The 25,452-nt window shown below is 39.1% G+C and overlaps 1 protein-coding gene across 1 annotated transcript in view; it reads left to right on the plus strand.

Moving 5' to 3' along the window:
- The window catches only part of ME1 (malic enzyme 1), a 181,133-nt gene extending 157,772 nt beyond the window's left edge, over window positions 1–23,361 (plus strand). Inside the window, exons 10-14 of the mRNA XM_082731694.1 lie at window positions 5,213–5,318; window positions 6,413–6,555; window positions 9,473–9,646; window positions 17,313–17,411; window positions 21,761–23,361. Coding sequence (XP_082587820.1) covers window positions 5,213–5,318; window positions 6,413–6,555; window positions 9,473–9,646; window positions 17,313–17,411; window positions 21,761–21,931 — 693 coding nt within the window. The 3' untranslated portion in view covers window positions 21,932–23,361. The remainder of the gene's footprint in view (window positions 1–5,212; window positions 5,319–6,412; window positions 6,556–9,472; window positions 9,647–17,312; window positions 17,412–21,760) is intronic.
- Window positions 23,362–25,452: the final 2,091 nt, after the last annotated feature.

A 25,452-nucleotide genomic window follows, 5' to 3' on the forward strand; every position in this document is an offset into this window, starting at 1 on the left:
AGACCCCAAAATATGGTACCTTGAGTTGAAATTTATCTCTTTGTCACTTAATAGTATGTAGGTAGGCAGAAAAGGGGCATCTGTGTGTCTATCATCTATCCCTGGGTACAGAGAAGCTTTCCAGGTCTCACTGTTCCAGCCAGCCAGGGAGAGAGGGTGGGGAATGGATGGGGCTGGGATTGGGGGCGGGGCAAGACGGGGACAGGGTAGCTGGGTCAGAAGTTGTACACATCACTTTGACTCTGTCCTTTTGACCAGAGAAAGTCTCAAGGCACTCTAGGCTGCAAGGAGTCTAGAAAAGAGCATCCACCTGGGTAGTAATGTGATTGGCTAAAACTGGGAAGTTTTATTATCAAAAAGGAGTGAATGAAAAAAATGCTGTTTTTTTTTAAAGAGAGATTGTACACCTAAAAATTTAAGATTTCATATTGTGTTTTCACAACAATATAATTAAAACAACAACAACAGGAGAACATGAGGTACCTGGCTGGCTCAGTCAGAACAACATGCAACTCTTGATCTTGGGGTTGTAAATTTGAGCCCCATACTGAGCAGAGATTACAAAAATAGAACTTAAAAAAAATTTAAAAAGGAGAGCATGACTATTGGTGGACAATTAGGATTCTCTACCATAGATGAAAAGGGTTTCAGGATTTGGATATAAAATTGACCTTTTCAGGGGGTGCCTGTCTGGCTCAGTCAGTGGAGAATGTGACTTTTGATCTAGGGTGTGTAAGTTCAAACCCCACAATGGAGGTAGAAATTACTTAAAAACAAAATCTTAAAAGAAAAAGTAATATGACATTTTCAGATACTATAGTAAATTTATTGAATTATATTTGCATAATGCTTACATTTTGTCAGGTGGAAAACAGAAAAGACCAGTAGGCAAACCCTGTGATACACTGTCTTCTCTCTGAGTTATGCATTTTCCCAGCAGCCCTGAAGATTACACAACATTGTGTTGCGGTGACTCTATTCAGTTTGGAGTAGTTTGAATAATTATCCTGAGATCTTTTTCTGTTAGAGAACATAGCACACATTAAAGTTCCCTTGTCCATAAAAACATTGTGAAATACAAATCTCTAAACCTTAGAAGAAGTAGACACATGGGGCGCCTTCGTGGCTCAGTCCATTAAGTGTCTGCTTTCAGCTCAGGTCATGATCCCAGAACCTTGGGATTGAGCCCAAGTTGGGATTCCTGCTCAGCAGGAAGCCTGTTCTCCTCCCCCCTGGCCCCCACTCATTTGCTCTCTCTCTCAAGTAAATCAATAAAATCTTTAAGGAAAACCAAAGAGGAAGTAGACACAGGCTCAGTGTTCAGGAATAGCTGTAATGCGTATCTGCATTAGTGAGGAAACTGCTGTTAACTGCGGGCTGGAGAATCAGTCTCTGCCAAAACAGGAAAGCTGCCAAATATGGTGGCCGCTACCACCACCATTACTTGGGCCTCACATGTGGGTGTTGGGCTAGACACTAGAGACTCCTGCTTTTGCCTGAAAACGAACAAGCACTACCATAGGCTTGGGGAAGAGCCATATGCCCACTGCTTCATGATGTGCATTGTCTCCCTCAAGGTCCTTTGAAGGTACCTCAGCTTGGTGACCGCTGTGTTGAAAGTAGAAGCTCTAGCTGCAAGACCTCATTTAGCCCTTTAGCCTCAGATGTGCAGGAACCATGCTAGAAACAATGTGGAGTTCCATAGCATTTGCCATGTCTAGCCTCGGGTAGATATTAGTCTAATATCTTTATACTTAAAATTGAGTATATGCATTTCTGGGAAAGAGCAATAACGCAAAACACATTGTATTTAGTTTAGAATGCTGGAAGCTAAAAGTTATTATTCCCCGGAAATATGTCTCCCCAAGCTGCAACTTTATTTAGTATCTGTCCTAGAAATTTTCATTGTCGTGAGAACAAAAATAGTCATGAATTTTAGCTTATACTATTTCCAGAAATAGTTCAGAAATAATTTAGTTAAATACTATAACTCTCAAATGGTTCCAAGTTCTTATTCCTATCCAAGACCAGAATTTTTCTTTCTTTTCCGATAATGCAAGATTTTTTTTTTAAAGATTTTATTCATTTATTTGACAGAGAGCTAACGAGAGCAGGAACACAAGCAAGGGGAGTGGGAGAGGGAAAGTCGGCTTCCTGTGGAGAAAGGAGCCTGATGCGGGGCTGGATCCCAAGACCCTGGGATCAGGACCGGAGCCGAAGGCAGATGCCTAACAACTGAGCCACCCGGGTGCCCCACAAGATTATTTTCTTGGCCAAATAAGTAAGCAGTAATAAGAGCATTGAGGTTCAGATAGATTGTAAAAGCATTACTTTAATTAAATCATTTGAGGAAAAGGAACCTCTTATCCCCAAAACAACAGATAAGAACAATGAGTAAAAAGAAATGATGGAGTGTATAATTGAAGTTAAAACTATCCCCTGAATCCAAAAAAATTATCCCCTGTCTCACTCAGCTGTTGCTGAGTTATCAAAAGCCACAAAAAAATCAGTGACATGCAACAATAAGGATTTATTTCTCACATACCTAAGGGCTAGGTGGAGTAGCTCTGATAATGTTGGCCGGGTGGCTCTAAGTCATAGGTTGGGTGCAGGTCTTTTTCACAAGGTTTTCATCCTTGATGAACCAGACGGCTAGCCAGGTGGCATACTTTTAAAGCACAAATAGCAAAGGTATGAGAGAATAAGCAGAAACAACAATTAATCTTAAGGCCTAAGCTTGGAATTGGCACACTCTCATTTCAGCATCCATTTTATTGACCAAAGAAATTGCATATTCAAGTCCAAAGACAAGGGCTTGGAAAGTATAACTGCCTTTTGTGGAAGGAACTGTCAAGTTACAGTGCAAAGAACACTGACACAGGAAATGGATGATGAGGAATTGGGATCTGAGTCAAAGTCTGAATTATCAAAATATTTGGAGGGAGTTCTGAGGTACTCCCAAATGCCTTTTTTTTTTTTAATCATTTGTGACTAATAAATTATCCTTAAACCTGGACTTTGTTTATATGTTAGGATAATATTGAATTAATCTCTGTAATTGAGATATGTAAATGAAATAGATTTCCTGGCTGAGAAGCTAAGAGAGATGAGGATAAGAGCCCCAGGTAGCCCCTCCCTGCAATTTGGTGAGAGTCATAAAGATTTCAGTATTGTACATTCCTTTATATTATTAAAAGGGAATTTTTTAAAAAATCACGTCTCGGGGTGCCTGGGTGGCTTTGTGGGTTAAGCTTCTGCCTTCGGCTCAGGTCATGATCTCAGGGTCCTGGGATCGAGTCCTGCATCGGGCTCTCTGCTCAGCAGGGAGCCTGCTTCCCTCTCTCTCTCTCTCTGCCTGCCTCTCTGCCTACCTGTGATCTCTCTCTCTGTCAAATAAATAAAAAAATAAAAATTTAAGAAAGTGTTATTTACAGTAGCCAAGACAGGAAGCAACCCAAGTGTCCATTAACAAATGAATGAATAGATTGGAAAAAAAATGACATACACATAAAATGAAATATTATCTTTGCAATAATTTTAATTATGACTGCAACTAACATTGAGCTCTTGTTAAAAACTGGTGCATGCGCACACACGCGCGCACACACACACACACACACACACACACACACACAGTAAAACCTGGCATAATCCCAAGTACCTTTTTTATTTTAAGATTCTAAAAATTTATTTATTGTAGGGAGGGAGAATGCGCAGGGGAAGGGGCAAAGGTTGAGGGAGAAGAAGTGGGAAAGAATCCCAAGCAGAATCCACGTGTATTTTAAAAACAGAAATAGAGGCCTCTGGGGGGCTCAGTTAGTTAAGCATCCAGCTCTTCATTTCAACTGAGGTTATGATCCTCAGAGTGTGGGATCCATATGGGGACTCCTCAGTGGGGAGTCTGCTTCTCTTTCTGCCTCTTCCCTCTGCCCCTTCCCCTACTCACACACACACTCTCTTTTTCTAAAATAAATAAATCTTTAAAAACAGAAATAAAATGGTCATAACCTTTCAAAACAAGAAATTTGTACCATCTTCAGGGGTAACAATTTATAAGCAATCGGACATACACCATTTAAGAACAAATGTACTAAAACAAACATACCATTTGTAAAGCTTTTTCTCTAGGACTGTACTGTGCTGTATGTATTATTAGAAAGACTGAGTTTCAGCATCTGCCCTGGGCAAGTCCCTTAACATCTCAGAGCCTCTGTCTTCTCATGTAAAATGACTCTAATTACTTGCCCTACTTCTTCCTGTTTTGTTTTTTTTTTCTTCAAGATTTATTTATTTGAGAGAGAGAGAGAGAGAGAGTGCACATGTCTGCAAGCAAGGCAGAGGCAGGGCCGGGGTGGGGCCGGCGGCAAAGGGAAAGAATCCCAAGCAGACTCCCAACTGAGCACAGAGCCCACAAGGGGCTCCATCTCACGACCCTGAGATCATGACCTGAGCCAAAGTCAAGAGTCTGACTCTCAGCTGACCAAGCCACCCAGGCGCCCTGTAGTTGCCCTGCTTTTTAAAATTGTTGAGGGGATTATATGAAATACATGACAACAACTTTTAAGTCTTAAAGCTCCATGTAACATTAGGCGGGGCTTTATTATTTTAAGTCAAAATCCTAAAAATTTGCAGCTAGAAAATTATAACCAGATGTTTCCTAGATATAATACATGACACATTTGTAAACAAAACATTAAGATAAAAATATGCAAAGCTAGTTCTTGTTCAGAAAAATCAAACTATGGTATAAATACGGCATCAAGTTCTATTTTTACTCAATGGTACGCAATTTGGAAGTACTGTGGCTGAAGCCAGCTCTGCATTCTAAGACACTGTTATTTAACACAAATAAAGTTTAGTACATGATATTTAAGTGACATTGCACATTGCCATTTGTTAGTGCTGGTTTCTCACAAATGTCTGAAGAATTAAGATTTTTAATATTAAATAAAAGTCCAGAAAGGGAAACACTTAAGTTTTTTCACTGTTACATCCCCATTTCCTAAAACATTTTCTGAGACACAGTATTTGTTGAAAACTGAATGAAAGAATACTCTGATAATTGGAGAAGAGAGTGTAAGAGCAGCTATAACACATGGTACATGAAAATGTTAATAAGCCCAAATACCGGTAATATGTGTAATATTCTGACATTTCTTTGGCTCACATATGTTTGGCAGATTTAACATTTCTTTTTATTTGCTTTACTTAGGGAAGAGCTGCCCTAACACAAGAGAAGGAGGAATTTGCCCATGAACATGAAGAAATGAAGAACCTGGAAGCCATTGTTCAAGAAATAAAACCAACTGCCCTCATAGGTAAACTTCTCCCTCTTTTCAGTAAAGCCCACCCTGACCCCATTTTGGCCTGATTCATTTTCCTACTGATTTTTAAGGTATAATTTAACTTTTTTGAGATTTTGTCATTTGGAATTCACCAACACAATTACACATTCACTGAATCATTAGTACTCCAGGGACACCTAGATTTGTAAATTTAATATGTACCGTCTTCTCAGTCTTACCAATTCCAGCCCCAGTGGGGGCTCCCTCTGCTAACTCGGTCAACCTCTTGATCTTTGGCATAATCAACTCTTCACCAGGCTTGATTACTCCAGATAGACAGTAGTTCTCAAATGGGAGTGATGCCAAAGAAACATTTGGCATTGTCTGGAGATGTTTTTGGTTGTCACAACTTCGGAGGGGTTGAAGGTAAGGTGGTCAGGGCTACTGACATCTAGCAGATAGAGACCGGGGGTTGCTGCTCAATATCCTAAATACACAGGAAAGCCCTGCCCCCCCACCCCCACAAAGCATTATTCAACTGGACTCTCCTTGAAGACAGGGACCATACTTATATTCCTCATAACACTTAACACAGGAGCTTACATAGTGCATGTGCACATAAGATCTTAAATATAGTCAAATTTAATGTGGCTAAAAAACTCAGCCATAGTTATAAAACTTTATGCCTTATTTTGTGTATATATAATGTTAGTCTTTACTTTGTATCATACTTCATTCCTAGAAGCTCTTGTAAAACAGGTCACAGTATCGAGAATAATGATGTTGATCATAATAAAAGCGAATACTCTATAATAGAAACTGTAATAAGCCTTTATTGCTAATTTTTATAAAATACTATATTTGGAATATTATTTTTTTCCATTTCCATTATGCTAATTGCTTTATTCTTCTGTTAGGATTCTTTCACTGAGTGATACTTAAATTTTACAATTGAATTGGATGATTATCTTAAATGTTAGCACTGGTTTATAAAGCATAATTAGCCTGTATTTTGTTTAAGATCTATTAGAAAGTGACCTGACATGTCTCATTGTTTTGAGGGCAGGGACTTCTTAGATTAATTAACCAATGGTAGTCTATTCACTGGTTTCTCGTTTCTACATTAGGAGTTGCTGCAATTGGTGGTGCATTCTCAGAACAGATTCTCAAAGATATGGCTGCCTTCAATGAACGGCCCATTATTTTTGCTTTGAGTAATCCAACTAGCAAAGCAGAATGTACTGCAGAGCAGTGCTATAAACTAACCAAGGTAAAGCAAAAGTATAACTGATTTCTACCCTCCCCTCCCCATCCCCCAGCTCCGCCAGTGCTGGTGCAGACTGATATTTTAATAACCTAATTCTTATTCCTTGTAGGGGAGCCAAGGATATCTAAGGTTCTTACCACTTAATCTTTAAAAATGAAACAGCCACGATTGAAAGAAAAGTGAACAAGTCAGAATGGATAAGAGCTATTTCCTTTTCTAGAATGTGGTTGTACAAATCCTCCTCTTTGGTAAAACAAAATAAACTTTGCAGTGTTTATTGACAGTTTTCCTCAAGTGATTTGGAAGTATCTAAGATTGAAGTATGAAAGCTAAAAAGGAAAAAGTTTGATTCTAGATGCTTATGAAAATAACTCTCAGTGAGCTATTTCTGAACATTGAAGCATACAGTATAGAACCACAGTCTTATTTTTGCTTTGCTAAATCCTGGGTTTGAATTGGACACCATGGATGGTACGTTTGGGCGGCTATTTTGACATCCAGTCAGGTTGCAATAGGAGTCCTCAGAGCTTCAGTACTTCACTGCTCTTAAAAAATAGCTTATTTTATACTATGTTTGTATTAATATATACCTGACTGATAGGTTGACAAGAGCTTTCTTCCCTTTAAAGACTTGAAAATGTCATTACCACAAAATAGTGGTTGAGTCATATATATCTAGCACATTTATTTTGGAAATAAATCCAAAATGAACTGGAGAAGGTAAACATGACGCAAAGTTAAGTCACTGCACAAATTAGTACTTGATGGCTCTGCTTCTTTAATATTATAACCTTAAATGCTCAGTACTAGAATTATTGAAATTGTTGGCAAGGAGCTACTCTGTTGCTTATCTTTCTTATTTGGGATGGCATTCAGTCTCCTCAGTAATTTTAATTTTCAACCCATCTCTAGACTGGGGAATTTGCAGGGCATCACCTCGGTAGTCCTTCAGTCTTTACAAGGGAAAACAAATTCCTCTGGGCAATAAAATTTTAGCATGGTGCATTGCACATAGTAGGCATATAATAAGTGTTTATGTAGTGATTTTGCCGTATATCTCAGTAGGTGTGAAGAATTTAGAGACCAGTAATAGACACAAACACAATTAACCAAATTTATATAATTGTAGTTTTAAATCTGAATGCGTCTAATATAAAGGGTCTAAACTCTTTCTTATCCTCTTAATGTTCTATGTTATTAAAAAACAAGGAAATAAAATTGAAAGTCATTTTGAGGCTAAAAATTTAAATACTGGTTCAGCCAAAGGGCACAAGCAAAGACGAGTAAAGATTCAGGCACAGGTGAGGTGAGGTTAACCACAGGACAGGTTAAAAATATAAAATAAAGAAAGATTATTGAATCCTGAAAAACTATAATCCAACATATTTAGAGAGATTTTCTTCCCCATATTAACAATCCACATACATAAGAGTGCTTAGCTGTCATTTACTGAATGTCGTTCCTCCCTAAAATGATGATTCTAAAAGAGTAGGCAGGCACTGAAGGCAGGGAGAGAGATGATGTTATAGGTCTTTTTCTCAGATACAGTTTTTGAAGATATATAATCTATATATCAAGTAATAAGTTATATTAGAGTTTCTTTTAATAAAATATTTTATCGCTAAACAGAGCAAAATGTATCAGACTTGTCTGAAAACAGAACCTAATGTTCTCTAAAATGTAAGTGTTCTACAAACATCTAGATGAGAATTTGTTTTCTTTCTTATATGTTTTCATCTTTTTATACCCTAATGAAGATTGAATCATACAACTTTACCTGTATACAAAAGGTATATTATGATCTTTGTTAAAAATGAATATTAAGTTAATACTATTAACATTTTAATGGATTTAGACTCTAAATAGGGATGAAAGTTATAGCCCAGTCTGTGATCATTGAGATGATGTCTTGGGGATTTGGTGCTATGGACTTCTCAAATGGATTTCTTAGATTATGATACTTTATTTGTCAAGGGTTTCCTATACCTTCTTTAGAAGCCTGACTGTTCTCAGCTATATGTCTACCCTCATCTTTGCAGATTAGTGTCTTCCTTCCTTTTGAGAGAGGGAGAGAGAAAACACATGAGTAGGGGGGAGAGGGAGAGGGGGAGAGAGAATCCCAAGCAGACTCCATACCCAGTGCAGGACAATCATGGGGCTCGATCTCGCAACCTTGAGATCATGACCTGAGCTGAAAGCAGGAGCTGGATGTTTAACTGATGGGGCCACCCGGATGCCCCTCTTCCTTTGTGATTAGCAGTATGGAATTGCAGCACCTGGTAGACCCTAAGTCACTGCCATCTGGAGCGTGCGATACAGGAGGTTTCTCCAAAACAGTGTGACAAAATATGCTGATTAGAGAAAATATGATAATTTTTGACAATTATTGATAATCTAACCTTCCTTTTATTTGCTTATTCCATTTGTGCCAATAAATTTGTTTCCTACATGATTTTCTATATAATTCTTTACAACATAGGAAAACATAAAATTTGTCCAAGTGATTATGTTGAAATGTGTAGATCCTTAAACTCTAACCTAAAATGTCATTCTTTCCAATGCTCTAATGTTAACCTATCATTTTTTTTTTTTTATCCTCAGAAGTCTATAATCTGAAGCCCCTATAGAATGGTTGCTAGGCTTGCAAGTTGGACCCCTGCAGAGAAGAGAGTGGCGATCTCAGGGTATCCTGTGCTTTGCACACTTCTCTGAGGAGAGTGAGACAGAGAACAGAAATAATCGCCCACTCCAGAACTTACTGCAAACATCAGAAAAACTTGCCCGGACTTATTAGAGAGTCAATGAAAATTAGTCTTCTTTTAAGCACTCAGTACTTTAACTATGGAGTAGTTCTGTTATGATACATTCGTTTTAAAATATCACACTTCTTTTTAAAGTTAGTCGTGTGTCTGTGTTGTAGGGGCGTGCGATCTTTGCCAGTGGCAGTCCTTTTGATCCAGTCACTCTTCCAAATGGACGGACCCTGTATCCTGGCCAAGGAAACAATTCCTATGTGTTTCCTGGAGTGGCTCTTGGTGTCGTGGCTTGTGGACTGAGACATATCACGGATAAGATTTTTCTCACAACGGCTGAGGTATTGTAAAATACTCTACATTCACCAAGGCTGTATAACACCAGACAAGCTCAGTGTAGGCGGTTTAATGATTTCTTTATATAACATCTCAGCTCACCCCTATAAGGTGCAAAGTCAAAAGGGGAAGAAAATCTCTCCTAGTGAACAATAAGGGGTGGGTAGCTGGTTCATACTGAGTCACTAAATAGAAGGTAGAAAACTGTTCTGATCTCTTACGAGGAACCCTTTTTTGTCTTCACACTTCCAGTCGAATTCTTTGACAGTAGTGAAACAATTAAAAATACCGTTTCCACATCATAATGGAATGATAAGTATTTCTGCGTTTCTCCAGAACTTCCTAAATAACAACATTTTGAAGGTTGAAAATGAAAGTCTTATTTGGCATAGTGAAAAAGTATTTATCACTGAGGTTCAGGGCAGAAAATAGGAACTAATATTTTAAGCAGCAAGAAAATTAAAACAGGGAATTAGTATTTATTAAGTCATAAAAGGACAGATGTGTGTTTGAGTGTGGACCTTCAGGAAAGATTCTCAGAATATCACATAGCAGCCCCAACAGGGAATGTTAAGCTATTCCTAGGAACTGAAGGATCTAAAATTTACCCTAGCTGCCAGCTAACAAGTTCTCCTGCCACAGTTTCATAGATGTTGGCACAAAAGCCTTGAGTCAGAGACCAAAGACTTTATTACTTAAGGCACAAGAGGTACAATAGATAACCTTCAGGTTCCCATCACTTCCCCTTTCCCCCCAAGCTTCAGGGTGATGGTATAACGATGGGGCAAATATTTGTAAAATCATGAGCTTTTGATAATCAGAATGTTCATCTGGTTGATACCATGTTTGAACAGGATGCAATTCATGAATGGGAAATTTGAATTTCCTCTAAAATTAAACCACTGGACAACATTATACCTAAACTGAATTAAATAAAAATTGGTTAAAATTCAAGTATTTTCATCTTGCAAACATGCTGTTTTTTCTGTTTGAAGGGGAGCTCTAGGAAAATAGATGGAGTCTTATGCTATTGATGTGATCCAAGGATTATAATCCCAGTGCTTAGCAATTGTCCTCATTCTGTGAGAACAGGTGTCTGAAGGCTATAATGTTCTGCTCCTTTCTTTTTCTTCACTGTGCTAAAACCATGACAGCTGATGTCTCAGAGTTTATTTAACTCAAAAAATCTTGTTAAACATAAGTAGATGTCTAATTACTCAGAAAGATTTTGAAAGCTGTTTATACATTAAAGAAAATGTAATCGTTGTTCTAGGTAACTGTCACATCAAAGGGGGAAAGATCTTTTACTCATTGTAGCCCATGTTTGCTTTCCCAAATAACTCCAGCACCATCTAGTGACAAGGCTCATGAAAAAAAAAATTCTTTTATTTTCTATCCAGGCAAAGAAATAATCACTACATAAAAACGTTGAAGAAAAAAAAAATGTAATGTCTATAGTCTTGTTCTTATCATAGATAGTGATCTCTCTGGTGAAATCATTTTAGCTGTTCCCCTGATTTTCTCTCAGGCTTCATCACAACATTCCTGATTTTCATACCACCTCATTGTTTGTCTTCTTTCCTGTCCTTTTAACTAAGAGCTTTTCTCTAGCATCCTTTTTTTTTTTTTTTTGGTCCTTTTTTCTTTCCTTTTTATTATGCTTTCGGGGATCTCAACCATTCTTTTGTTTCCATTATCTTAATTCTAAAAGTGGCCAAGTCCTGTGCCTTGGTGGCTCAGTGGTTAAGCCTCTGCCTTCGGCTCAGGTCACGATCTCAGGGTCCTGGGATCGAGTCCCACATCGCATCATCGGGCTCTCTGCTCAGCACGGAGCCTGCTTCCCTTCCTCTCTCTCTGCCTGCCTCTCTGCCTGCTTGTGATCTCTCTCTGTCAAGTAAGTAAATAAAATCTTTAAAAAAATAAAAATAAAAAATAAATAAAAATAAAAGTGGCCAAATCTATGTATCTCTGGTTTTATCTTTTCCCATGTCTCCAGTTACCTGATGGATATTTTCACAGAAATGACCTGCTCCTTAAACACAAGATGCATAAAACCTTCTCACCCTCTCTCACTTTCAATATTTGCATTGCTATTAGTAACACCCTTTTCTAAGGAGACACTAAAGCTTAGAAAATCCTGACATTCTTCCATTCTCACTGATCCCAAAGCTTCAAACACAGCATGCATACATACACCTGTATAGCTGCTCTATTACCCTGCCTGGAAAACTCTGAGAACTGTTTTTCACCTATCTAAGCCTATCCTTCTCTGCTTAGGTTCCATCTCACACCTGAATCCTTCTGTGACCACTGTGGCTCATCTTGATCTTTTTCCTTAGCCATGGCTGTCTTTATCAAACACTTTGATACTGAGTTTAATTTCTACTTGTATTATGCTCTTGAGAGCTTTATGTTTTAAACAGTTAAGTGTTGCCTTACAATTACATTGTAAATTATCTTCTTTAAAGACAGTCTTTCATATACTTCTTTCAAAACACCATTAGCACCTAACACAATGCTAAAGCACATACTAGAAACTTAGTAAATACTTACTGAATGGAGCTAAATAGAGCTAGTTATATATCTTAGCAAGAAGAATAAATGCAACACCCCAGATGCTCACTGCTAGAGGGCCCAAAGAGGGAAGTCCTTGTCTAGATTATATTTTGTAGTTAACAAAGTTTACATGTAGGAGATCTAGGTGAATCTTTTTGTTTGGCAATCCAAAATTTATTAGCTTGGGATTATTGCTGGAATATTAGTTGGTTCTTTTATGGAACTAGAAAGTGCATGGATCAGTATCAATCCTGAAGATTTTCTGAGCATTTTTTTACACAAAGAGATTTCTGGCTTTCCTGGTACTCTGGCAGCCTTCTGGACCTCTGATAAGAGCACTTAGTTCTCCCCTGGGTTAGCCCTCCTGGCCCTGCATTGTCTGTATAGCAGCCTGGGAACAGACTTTGCACCTCCTGTCCACACCTGAGATGCAAGCCTCGGTCACCTACCCTCACATTACTCCTCCTGAGCCATCTGCTCAGCACTTGCCTCATCCCATTCCCTTCCTGGTGTCCAGAGGACACTAAAGATTGACCCCCATAGACAATAGCATCTGGAGGAAATGGATTCATTTCAGTCTCTGGATAATTGAAAATCCAACTGCTGTAACATTGCCAAAATGAAACGAAGAGAAATCATTTGAAAGTGCACCCAGTGAGTTAGAGAACACTAATGGCATATCAAGAGCCCCAAATAATTTTTGAGTGAATGAGCTAATAGGTGATAGTGACACTAAGACTCTTGTAAACTCTCTCCTTTTCCCCAAGTCAGTCCCTTCCATTTTATTGGTTTGGTTCCTAACAGTAGGCTTCCATGGTCACCTGTTGCTGCTTGACCTTGTTTCACATTTTTTTGGCTCCCTCTCTGTATGACAGGCAGCCATGAAAAGCAAAGACTTCACTGATTTTTCTTGACTCAGCCATCTTCTAACTGTCCTCAATCTCTTTAAAATGATACTGTGTAACATTCTTGAGAAGAAACAATGTTGGATACCAGCATATGCCAATGGTGAGAGGAGCATTATACATATTATCTCCTAGAAATAATTTGCAGTTGGTTGGTTATATAACTTGCCTCCAAATCAAAAAGCTAATAAGCTAGCAGTATGTTGTAGAGCTAGATCTGACCCTAAAAAGCTATTTTACTTCCATTCTGCCGTGCTGGTCGCCATCTGTTTTTTTTTTTTTTTTTAAGTGAAATAGCTAATTTGATTGAACACTTACTTCCCCAGACAATGTGGTAAATTCTTTACTGGTGCTGATTTCATTTAACCCCCTGAATTAGGAATTGTTACTAGTCTTCTATCACCAAAGAAGAAACTAGGCATAGAAAGGTTAATTAACTTGCCTGAATTCAATTCAAATTGCTAGAATTTGTATATGGACCTACTTCCCATCAGAGCCTGAGCTTTCAACCACTGTGCTAATCTATCCTTTCAAGATTGCGCTACTCATTTTTTTTTCCCTTGCCGGTTAAATAACAATACTGGATCCCCATGCAAGTTTTTGCTTTAACATCAAAGAAATGCCAACTGATTTAAATCTGCTAAAAATCCTTTATAGAAAAACAAGAAGTAACAAGATTTTGTAAGCAGCCTATATTCTATAGGGAATCAACATAAAATGGTTTTATTTTGTCCCACTCATTGTTTGGAATAATTCTTTATCAAGTCTCTCTCTTCTTTCCCTTAATGGCATCTCAGTCACATTCAGTTCTGTTTCGATCCACTCATACTTTTAACGAGTATTAATTAAGTACCACTATGTGCTAGGCGTTATTCTGGGTGCCGGGGATACCTCAGTGAACAAGGAACAGTGATTAAACATCTGTCCGGTTCAGAATTTGTATCCAGTTCAGATATCGGGTCCTCTCTCTCCAGTACAAGAAGCCTGCAGCAGCATCTGACAGAGGGCCCTCTTCGCTTTTACTGGCCCCCCACCCCAGCACCATGAGGGGCTTGGGGGGAAAGAGTGTGGCCAGGCTCTGAAAAACCTTCTCCCCCTTCTCATCAAGGCCTATTCCCTCAAACGTATTGGAAACAGGAAAGAGGGGTGTGGAAGAGGGTAAACATGTCTTTTATTAACTCTCCATTTTGTTAGGCCATCAGGCCATTTGAGGCAGGGGCCAGCATCTCGCTTTCTTGTAGGGCATGTATACAGGAGTTTAAAGGACACTCTGGGGCATGAACCCGAGAGATTGGGCTCCAGCTCAGCCTCCCTCCCCTCCCTCGGCTTTCCCAGCCTGTTGGGTTGTCCTCTGCAGTGGTCACTCAGCCGTGGAAGCACATGCCTTCCAGGGGTACAAGCTGTTCCCCAGCAAGCCCCCTCCCCGTTCTCTTTGCCTCTACTTATATCCACATGTCTGTAACTGCTCCTCCGGCTGAGTAGGGAACAGAATGCCAGTGCCGCCTCCTTGAAGGCACCTCAAGCCTTCAAGAGGAGGCAGCATGCAGCCAAGAAGGGGAGAAAAGCCGCTGCTTTACCCACAAGGCCAAATCGTGATTCAAGCGACTGTCCCTGATCCTCCCCATATCAGCATCTGGGAAGGGCTGGCTGTGTTTGTGGGGGTGGCATGATTCCATCCCCTCTTAGGTTCTGAGGGAGGTGACAGTCCCCACTGATTTGGTGGCTTCATTATAATGTCAAATACGTCATCCTCTTTGCACTAGATTTGGGGGCCCTGATCACCAAATTTGGGGCAAAGGAAAAGTTCTACTCAACATCCTGTTTCAAAGACAAGAAATAAATGAGTTAAACAGTGTCTTTATTATAAAATTCTTTATGATCAACTTGTGTCAATATAATTATACTTTTTAATATTTTGCATAATATGTGATGTTATATTAAACAATAGTTATACTAGTAACTTCATCTCGCTTTCCTTCACCCCACACCCCTGCCTAAATATCCTTGCTCAGAAGTCCTCAGTCACTCATAGGATTTCACCAGAACTCCTTAATTTGGCATTGACTGTGCTCCAATCCTTACTGTCTTTATGGACCCCCTCTCTCCTGATCCGGACACACGGGGCTGACTGTGTCCCGCTCATCTATCTCTGCCTTAGGTCTGAATCTTCTTTCTGGAGGGCCCACCCCTTCCCTGTTGGTCTAACTTCTAGTTCTCCTTCAGTCCCATACGCAAGCTCCCTCCAGTGTTCCTCTGGATTTCGTAACACTCACATTTCACCTTTAGCCCAGGCTTTCCTTTCTCAACATTTTCTTTCTCCTTCACTCAACTGTAAGTCTCAAAGGCAGGAACTGCTTTTGGTGTTGTGCTCACTCATGTCTTTCATACTTGCTGATGGAATAAACAATTGCAGAAATAATGTCATGATTAAAACAATCTAAAACATATTAAGAGATACAGAAAAATAAGTGTGTGATTATTCAAAATGTTTCAAATGAGTAAGATTTTCTCCTTCCTCTCTGCATCCTCAGGTCTATTAAATAATAGACCCACTGGTTTAGACTTGCCAACTGAAATACCTAATCAAAGATTTAGAGCTGGAAGGAACTCCAAGGTTGCTGAGTCTACCTCTGTGCCCCAGAAGCTTTAGCAAAGAACTTAGGATATAGAAATTTATTGTTGAACCATTTGAGAGCAACTTACAATATTATGTCCCTTTATCCCTAGATATTTGAGGACATTTTTTAATGTGATCTCTGCACCATCTTTCAATTTAGGAACTTTAACACTGATGTAATATTATTATCTAATGCACAGTCCAGAATCAAATTTTGCCAATTATCCACAAAAAAAGGCCTTTATAGCCTCTAAACTAATCCTTTAATCTGCAAGAATTTTTTAGTCTTTCCTTTACGGTGCTGACATTTTGGAACATACAGGCCAGTTGTTTTTTACAATGTTCCTCATTTTGGGTTTATCTGATTGTTTCCTCATGATTGAATTCAAGGTATGCGGTTTTGTTAGGAGTACTAAATGCCTAATAATGGCATCCTTCTCAGTGCATCACATCAGGAGGCATCTAATGTCAATCCGTCTCATTAAAAAATATATTTTATTGAGGTATAATTGACTTACAAAAAGCAATACATATTTAATTTACAACTTGATAAGTTTGGAGATAAATTATCTATACCTTTGAAATGATCACCAAAGTGTATGCCATAAATAATATATCCATCACCACTGAAAGCCCTTCCCTATTCTCTTTATTATTATTTTGTGTGGTGGGTGTGGGTGTGAGAGAGAGAGAGAGCTTGAGAAAGGGAGATAAGAGCACTTACTGCAAGATCTACTCTCTTAGCAAATGTTTAAGTATATGCCATTTGATTTAGAAAAAGGGAAGGGTCTGGGGATACCAAATGCTGAGGCCAGTTGGGTGATTTGGATAATTCAGAATCTGGGTAAATCGAAATCCTCCTTGAGTGTGACTCCAACATGGCTTTCTCAGCCTCCTGCTCTACCTCTTGTGCCAGAGTATAGGAAGAGAGGAAGAAATAGAACAAGACAAAATCGGAGAGCGAGACAAACCATAAGAGACTCTTAATCATAGGCAACAAACTGAGGGCTGCTGGAGGGGAGGGAGGTGGAGGGAGGGGTCACTGGATGATGGACATTAAGGAGGACACGTGATGTCATGAGCACTGGGTATGTTATTTAAGACTGATGAATCACTGAAGTCTACCTCTGAAACCAAGAATACATTATATGTTAATTAATTGAATTTAAAAGTAAATTAATTAACTAGTTAACTTAAAAGGAATATGTGAGCCAGGAGAAGCAGCATGATCAGCCTTGGCCCCCTTACACCTGTACTGTTAGGGTCCTTCTCCCTCCCTTCTGTCATCCTGCTCTGCCTTCCTTGACCCTCTCCCCCGTTCCTCTACTATATGAGAAGGAAAAGCTTCCAGCACTTCATGGCACAGTAGAAAAGGAACTGGAGTAAGAGACAATGCAGAGTCCATTCCCGTCTTTACTAATGATGTGATCCCACCAATCCCCAAGTCTCTCTGGAGTCAGCTCTACCCCTGACAAAGGGAGAGACGAAATTAGATGATCACATTAATGTGACCCACATCTATACCTCACTACATGTGACTATTCATTTACTTACACTTAAGTAAAACATGTTTTGTCTTTCTTTTTTCGAAAGGTTATAGCCCAGGAAGTATCGGATAAACACTTGGAAGAAGGCCGGCTTTATCCTCCTTTGAACACCATTAGAGATGTTTCTCTGAAAATTGCAGCAAAGGTAAAACCACTCTCGTTCAGGTCTCATTATTTTTCCTTCCTTCTATTGCTAAATATGCATTTTTAGGTACTTCCTTTGTTGGGTCCCCAAATAATGGGACCGTGGTCAAAGGAGTGAGACTGATACAAAGCGAAGGTCAAGCAAAGCTTTATTTCGTGGCAAGCATCAAGAATCAAGCCGATCGGGCGCCTGGGTGGCTCAGTGGGTTAAGCCGCTGCCTTCGGCTCAGGTCATGATCTCAGGGTCCTGGGATCGAGCCCCACATTGGGCTCTCTGCTCAGCAGGGAGCCTGCTTCCTCCTCTCTCTCTGCCTGCCTCTCTGCCTGCTTGTGATCTCTCTCTGTCAAATAAATAAAATCTTAAAAAAAAAAAAAAAGAATCAAGCTGATCGTCACTGGCCCTACTCATCATTGCATGTGGGCTGTTATCTCCACCTGACCAGACCTGCCCTTGTATTTGGGCTTTGTTACTTGGGACTGGTTTCCCAGACTTGCTTTTAAGTAAGTTCCCTGGGGGGTGGAGGGCAGGGTCCATTTACAGTTTTACCGCATAAACAATATAATGGTTATTCAACTGGGGGTGGGGCGGCTCTGGCAGAATAGGTCCTTACACCTTGAGATTTACATTTGTATCAGCTTATTTTGTCAGAAATGAGACACAGTGCTTCAGCAGAGTGTAGTAACTACAATTCATCCCTAGGAATTGACAAATTGGGCTGAATCATTAATTGCCCTATCATTCCTTTTCTCTTCCATAATCCTAATAAGTTAGTAGGGTTTCATTTCAGTTAGGTTTCCCCACTTCATCTTTTTTTTCTGCTTAGTGTTTTCCCTATTACATTTGCGATAGTGTCCAAAATACTGCAGATGTGGTAGAGTAATATTTAGACCCCGAGTCCCCTGTCTTGTCGATGTAGTCGGCATCTTCAAGATCACAACTGATAATACTGGGCAGGGCAGGGTTGGGCAGGGGACGCAGAACAATGAGGGCAAACAAAGCTGTTGGGCTGACAGATGAGCTGTTGGAACAATTAGCCAAGAAGAACCTAAACTCAGAGAAATTTTCTTTAATTGAGATGAGTGAGAAATGGACTTTTTTTTTTTTTCAGCATAAATGTGTTAGCCTACTGGGGTTGCCATATCAAAAGCCATAGACCCGATGGCTCAAACAAGAGTTTGAAGGCTAGAAATCTAGGATGGGGGACTGGAGGCTGGATTTTCTCAAAGGGCTCTCCCCTTGGCTTGTAGATGACTGCCTCCTCACTGTCCTCATGCAGCCTTTTCTTTGTTATAAACATCCCTGGTTCTCTTGGTACGAGAGACATACCCTTCCTGTAAGATCACTACTCAGTTTGGGTCCGGGCCCACCAACCAGCTTCAGTTTAATTTAATTACCTCTTCAAAGGCCCGGTCTCCAAAGAGAATCACACTCCGGGGTACTGGGGATTAGTACAGATGAATTTTGGGTGGCAGAGGTCAGCCCGTAATGTTTATATTTGTATGTTTTATGATTAAACTAGGGTTTCTCAACCTCAGCACTATGCACATATTGGCTGGATGACTCTGTTGTGGGGGTTTTCCTGGATGTTATGGAATGTTTAGCACATCTGGCCTCTACCCATTATATGCCAGCAGCCTCTGCCCCATTGTGACATCCAAAAATGTCTCCAGACATTGCCAGGTGTCACCTCAGGAGCAAAATTGCTTTTGGTTGAAAATCAAAACCATTAACAAATTTATCAAAGCAATACCATATTTAGGACTCCCATAGCATTATTTGTCTCGTTGACTGAGGGAGGGAGCATGCTTCAAAAACACATAATGCTTCCAAAACCTATAGATGATCTGCTTGATTATGATTCCACAAAAGAGTATCCTATTTTCTACTATTTATATCTCCTAGTTTTTAAGGAGTTTGGATTGTTAATGTTCTGGACAACACATTATCATTTTTAAGTTCAATTTGAAGATTTAAATGAGAAGGTATTAGCTTTTGATTGGAGGAGAAAGTACAAATGCACCCTTTTCTGAGCCTCAGGGGGAGTTTAGAAAGATTCAGATATTAAACCTAGAATAATGGGAAAATAATGTCTCTGCAGAGTGCAGAGACAGAAACTGGGAAGTCAGGACAAAGAATCAAGTGGAAGGAGGAAGATGGGCTCAGGGGACCACAGGCTTGAGGTTTCAGAGCACATTCGTATATAATCCCTACAGTTCCAGCAAGTTGATGAAAATGACTGAAGCTTAAAGAGACACTAGATAATAAAGGTGTGGGCAGTATTTCCATATGGTTATGGGGGAAGGGCCAGGAGTAGTTGGGGCGACCAAGACAGCAAGAATCAAGAATAGAATGTGGTTTGTCACTCTCTCCAGAAGACAGAGGCAAGAAGCCAGTGATGAGAAGTCAGGATTTTAACAGACTCAGAAAGAAGCAGTGTGTCAGAAATTAGATAAGACACAGTGTCATGATGGTAGTGGAAATTACGATAGACACAGCTGTGGTAGTGAGAAACCCGGGTGAACTTTTAGTGCGTACGAAGTTACCAGAACCTTTTACAAAAGTGATTTCAGTAGCACAGAAGTTAAGTCTGGGGAGAATGAGGAAAACTGGAGAATCCAAGCTGCATTGACAAGGAGAAAGTGAAGACTTCACTGAGAGAGATCATTGATACAGTATGTCCTGGGAGCAGAAAGAGGAGGGAACACAGTCTGTGTCAGGAATGCAACAATGGGTTTCATCATAAACTCAATGCAGCCATTGCAAAAAGCACCAGAGGCCCCCGGGGTAATGGAGATGTTCAGAAGCTGGGTGTGGTAACAGTTGCACAACTCTGCCCATTTAAAAATAATTTAATTGTACACTTAAAATGTTTGGATTTTGTAGTCAGTGAATTATACCTCAAAAAGGCTGTTAAAAAGTAATAACAACACACTATAGATACTTTAGGAAAAAGAGAAGAAACTACCCAATTCTCTATTTTTCTAACGTAAGCTGTTTTATCGTTTGTATTCACCTCAAATCTTTTTTCTTTTGCATGACTTTCTTTGCTAATGTCATCCTAATCATGGTGTATACATCTATTTCATGTTTTTCACAAACATTTCTCCATAATATGGCACAGTCTTTGTAACCATAATTTTTCACAAATGCATAATTTTGCATTGAGAAGAGATACTTAATCATTCCAATAATCTTCAAAATCAGACTTATCCAAATAACTCTTTCTTTTTTTAACAACTGGGGTGAATTAAAGACATGTATAGAGTGATTAATTTTGACAAAAAGGAGAATCCATTCTTTTCAAAGAAAGGAAGAATGAAGGATTAAAGATACAGAGGACAGGGGCGCCTGGGTGGCTCAGTGGTTAAGCCGCTGCCTTCGGCTCAGGTCATGATCTCAGGGTCCTGGGATCGAGTCCCTCATCGGGCTCTCTGCTCAGCAGGGAGCCTGCTTCCTCCTCTCTCTCTCTCTGCCTGCCTCTCTGCCTACTTGTGATTTCTCTCTGTCAAATAAATAAATAAAATCTTTAAAAAAAAATAAATTAAAAAAAAAAAAGATAGAGAGGACATAGTTTGAGTTGTTCCAAGGGGAAATAGAGATTGTTTTCTCAGATTAGCTGGAATGTTCTCATTCCAGTGGTAACAGTCAAATGTAGATTTGACAGAGGAAGGTTTGAAATTGCCTTGTGGGAACTAGGAGAGAAAGGGTTTTTGTTTGTTAAAGAAAGGAATAAAGGCATAATGTGTGACCCCGTGGACCCAGATAGGGTTAGGAAAAGTATGGCATGGTATGGTGCAGCCATGAAGGAAGAAAGCCAGCACTAAGGGTTGTCCAGACCCAGGACTAGAATAGCGAGTGTGACAGCAGGACAGGGAAAGATACTGTGATCCTGGCGAGGAGCATTGAAACTGACCGCAGAGTCCAGCTGCTTAGGTGAGCAGGGATGAATAAGGACATTTTGTAGGCGGCTGTGTTCAGCATAGGGATTGCTGAAACTGCACATTGAGTTCAAACTAAGCAGGAATAAATACCTTTAGTTCAAGTTAATTATCATTCAGGTCTTGTTGAGTCTTTCACCACTGGGTTATCTGTGAAGATCTGTTCTGATCACATTTGATACATCTCTTCTATGCTTGCTTTCCATTGTTTATATCATATTTTCCTCCTGCTGTATGACTTAAAATTGCATTTTCATTTTAGACCTTCTTTATGTATGTGTGCTTTTATTATAATCTAACTTAATTTTTTTAAATAGACATGAATTAATTTTTTGAAACAGATAAAAACTGACATGTGCTCACCATCAACTCTGTTCATTAAAGTAATTAATACTCTTTTTTTATTCCTAGATTGTGAAAGATGCTTACCAAGAAAAGACAGCCACAGTTTATCCTGAACCCCCAAACAAGGAAGACTTTGTCCGCTCTCAGATGTATAATACTGATTATGACCAGATTCTACCTGATTGTTATTCTTGGCCTAAAGAGGCCCAGAAAATACAGACCAAACTTGACCAGTAGCATAATAACTGACATTTCTAATTCTGTTAATGAGATCTTAAAGTCTTTCATAATTTTTAAAGATTGGGATCTTTTGTAATAACTCATTAGACTAAGAATTTTACTTTAACAATAAAAGTTCATGGAAGGATATTAAAATACTTTAGGGTAAATATCACACTAGATAATCTTGCTTCATTTACTTTCTTGTTATTTATGGTTTCTCTCTTAATTATTTTGCCCAAGTTCTCTTTAAAAGCTATTGTACCTACTACTGAGAAACACACCATTTTTATATTGGGAACTAATGGAAAGACCAAAATAGTAATAAATTGATATACTCAACATTAAAATCCATAGTTCTTTTGTTGACTGTTTCATTAAAAATCTACCTTTTTTTTTTAATATATAAAGACAAATGAATTTAGGCATAGGTGAACTTTTGCTAAAAACAGAAACAGCACTTACTTTGTTGCCTAGAGAAAAATAACTTCTCAGGTATTTTTATTCCAATCCTAGATTATAATAGTTCTTTTAGCTCAACTGAACTCCAACATTTTTAAGAAAGATCACTGTTGTTTACAATGCCTTGTGCAGCCTTAGATTTTAATATTCTTGCTCCATTGTTACATATTCTTATCACCTCGGTCCTCAGTCAGATATCCCTTCTGAAAGCACCTTTCTTCTTCCGCTGACTGAATCCTGTCCCCTGTGCTATTGCTGCCAGGCACTTGCAGATAGTGATCCCCGTCCTTAGGTTGGTATTCTCAGTTCAGCATAGCTGTGGAAAGAGCTGAGTTGAGGGAGCAGATAATCTCCTTGAGAAAGGGCTGCCTGTGGAGCCGACCTCTTAGGGCAGAGAATTCCAGAGTTAGGAGTGAGAGCGTGGTTCCCAGACAAGCTGGATTCTCACATGAGTGACCTGCCCTCGTGTTTCCTTGATTAGCTCAGATAATGAGGAGCTCACTCTGAGTTTGGAGGAAATTTTGTAACCAGTTCCCCAACACCAGAAATTATCTTGGCATCAGGCATTGAGATATTCTAATTACAATCAGTAGTTATAGGCCAGAAATTAATATTAAACAAACAGAAACAATTTTAAAATCCTTAAGCTCAGGTGCAATAACATTTGCTATTTATTTGTAGAACTATTTGAAGGATTTTGTGAAGTACTTTGTGAAGTAAAGCTTTTAAAAAGTGTAAGATGATATTCAAGGAAAAACTATAGTATAAAATGATTTTTTGAAGGTTGACGGTTACGTAGATTGTTTTAGATGTGAATAGAAGGGGTGGGAGTATTTCTGAAAGTAACATTTAGTGAAGAGTTTCCTCAATATAGTTACTTTGAAAAGATCCAGAATGCTGATTTCTTGTCTGTTTCATGTTGTCTTGTAGCTCTAACTTAAATGTATTACCTATGCAAAGATTGATTAAAGCATAGAAAAAGTGAATGAATAGAATTATGATTGTCTTTTTCCCTTAAAATCTTGTTATATTTTAAAATGATAATGCTGTGGGTGCCTGGGTGGCTCAGTGGATTAAAGCCTCTGCCTTCGGCTCAGGTCATGATCTCAGAGTCCTGGGATCGAGCCCCACATTGGGCTCTCTGCTCAGCGGGGAGCCTGCTTCCTCCTTTCTCTCTGCCTGCCTCTCTGCCTACTTGTAATCTCTGTCTGTCAAATAAATAAATAAAATCTTAAAAAAAATTTTTTTTAAATGATAATGCTGAATCTCTACAGTCATGTGACAGGGCATACATTTTAAAACTATTCAAAAATTTCAGCATGACCTTCATTTAATGCATGTGTTGTCATACTTGCTGTATACTGTAATAAATGAACTACTTTCTTATCCTCAGAGAAAGGTAATGAAATAAGCATTGGATGATTACTTACCAGGTTTCAAGTCTTCTGTATTTGCTGTATTTACTGTATTCTGTTTCCTGTAGTCCCTACAAGTTCCATACAAAGCAGATTTTTGAAGGAACCTACCAAGTCCACAGAGCTGATAAGTGAAGGAGATGGGCTCTAAATCCATGTTTAATCCTGCTTCATAATCTACTCTGTCTTCATTAGAGTGCTGTGTAGAGTAGCCTTGCCCAATAGAAAAAGGAAGTGAGCTACTTGTGTAATTTCTAGTGGTCTTATAAAAAGAAGCAGCAGGTGGAATCCATATTTATCATTTTATGTACACTGACATCTCCAGGATATCATTTCAATACATAATTGATATTAAAATATTAATGAAATATTTTACATTACCTTATACTAACCTCCAAAATCCAGATATTTTCGTATACATCAAAGTCATGGAAGCTCACAGACCCCTTGATTATGTGAATTACAAAGGTAGCACAAAAATCAACAGATAAAAGGAATATAAGTTGTTTTGTAAAAGAATTGGGAAGACTGGCCTCCCACATGGAGAAAATTAAAACTAGAACCCTACCTTACATCATATAAAAAGGGACACCTCAGATAGGTTAAAGAGCTAAATATAAATAGTAAAAATATAAAGTTAATACAAAGTAATGTAGCAAAATATCTTTGGGGCCTCAAAAACACAAACATGAAGCAAAAAATGGATGGAATGCATTATCCGAGGATGGGAAGGTTTGGGCTGGCAAATGGCTGCTGCCATCAAACAGTGTAAAGGGGGAAGAAATCCAGGACTGTGGGAAGGGGTGGTTGCTTCTACAGAGATGGGTTCATTAAGAAAGAGATAATATAGACTCAAAGGCTTACAGCCTCAGCTCAAGGCATAGTATAAAAACTAGAAATTGCCTATGTTTTTACCAAAAGAATATTTTCTATCTTGCTAGCTGTAAGACTGAAATAACTGATAACGAGATAATTCTTGATCCTCCTGGTTGCCTCCTGGTTGCCTCCTGGTTGCCAGATTCCACCAGGAATTGCATTCACAGCTTTCACCAGATCTTGTATTTAAGAATATTGATCAGAAACAGTAGGACCTTGGTTTGGAATGGGGATTTATGGGTAGGGGGATTTGGAAGATATGTGGTACCCTAAGCTAGTGTAAACAATAACCCAGGTTTGAATACTGAAAGTCCTGTATCCCAGGAAACCCCTTACCCCCTAAGCAAACTGGAAGAATGGACCTGTCCTCCCTTGCTAATCAAAGTGGGTGCTCTTCCTGTCTAAGGAGGCTGTTAACTGCCTTGCTTGGAAATCCTGTATTCAGCTCCCTCAGTTTACCTCCCACTCTGCCCACATTATTCTTCATTACCTCCACACACTAAATATCACATTCCATAGTGGACCTGTGGTGGATATAGTTAGAAAGGGAATCCCACTAAAAGAATTCTTGACTTTTTAAATTTATATTGGCAAAACCTGAGGGAAAATGTATGGGCTACTGAAAATGTACTGAGAAAGGAGAAGTGCAATTTTGGATTGGGTAGAATGGATAGGGGTGCACTTGCCACAGATTCTGGATCCCGTGTGTTGCCTTGAGCAGCTAAAAGTCATTCTACTTGTTGGTTCAATTAGTTGACTGAAATGTAGACTTACTAGTGGCCCGCA

The sequence above is a fragment of the Mustela nivalis genome (assembly GCF_964662115.1).
Source record: "Mustela nivalis genome assembly, chromosome: 5".
Taxonomy (NCBI): domain Eukaryota; kingdom Metazoa; phylum Chordata; class Mammalia; order Carnivora; family Mustelidae; genus Mustela; species Mustela nivalis.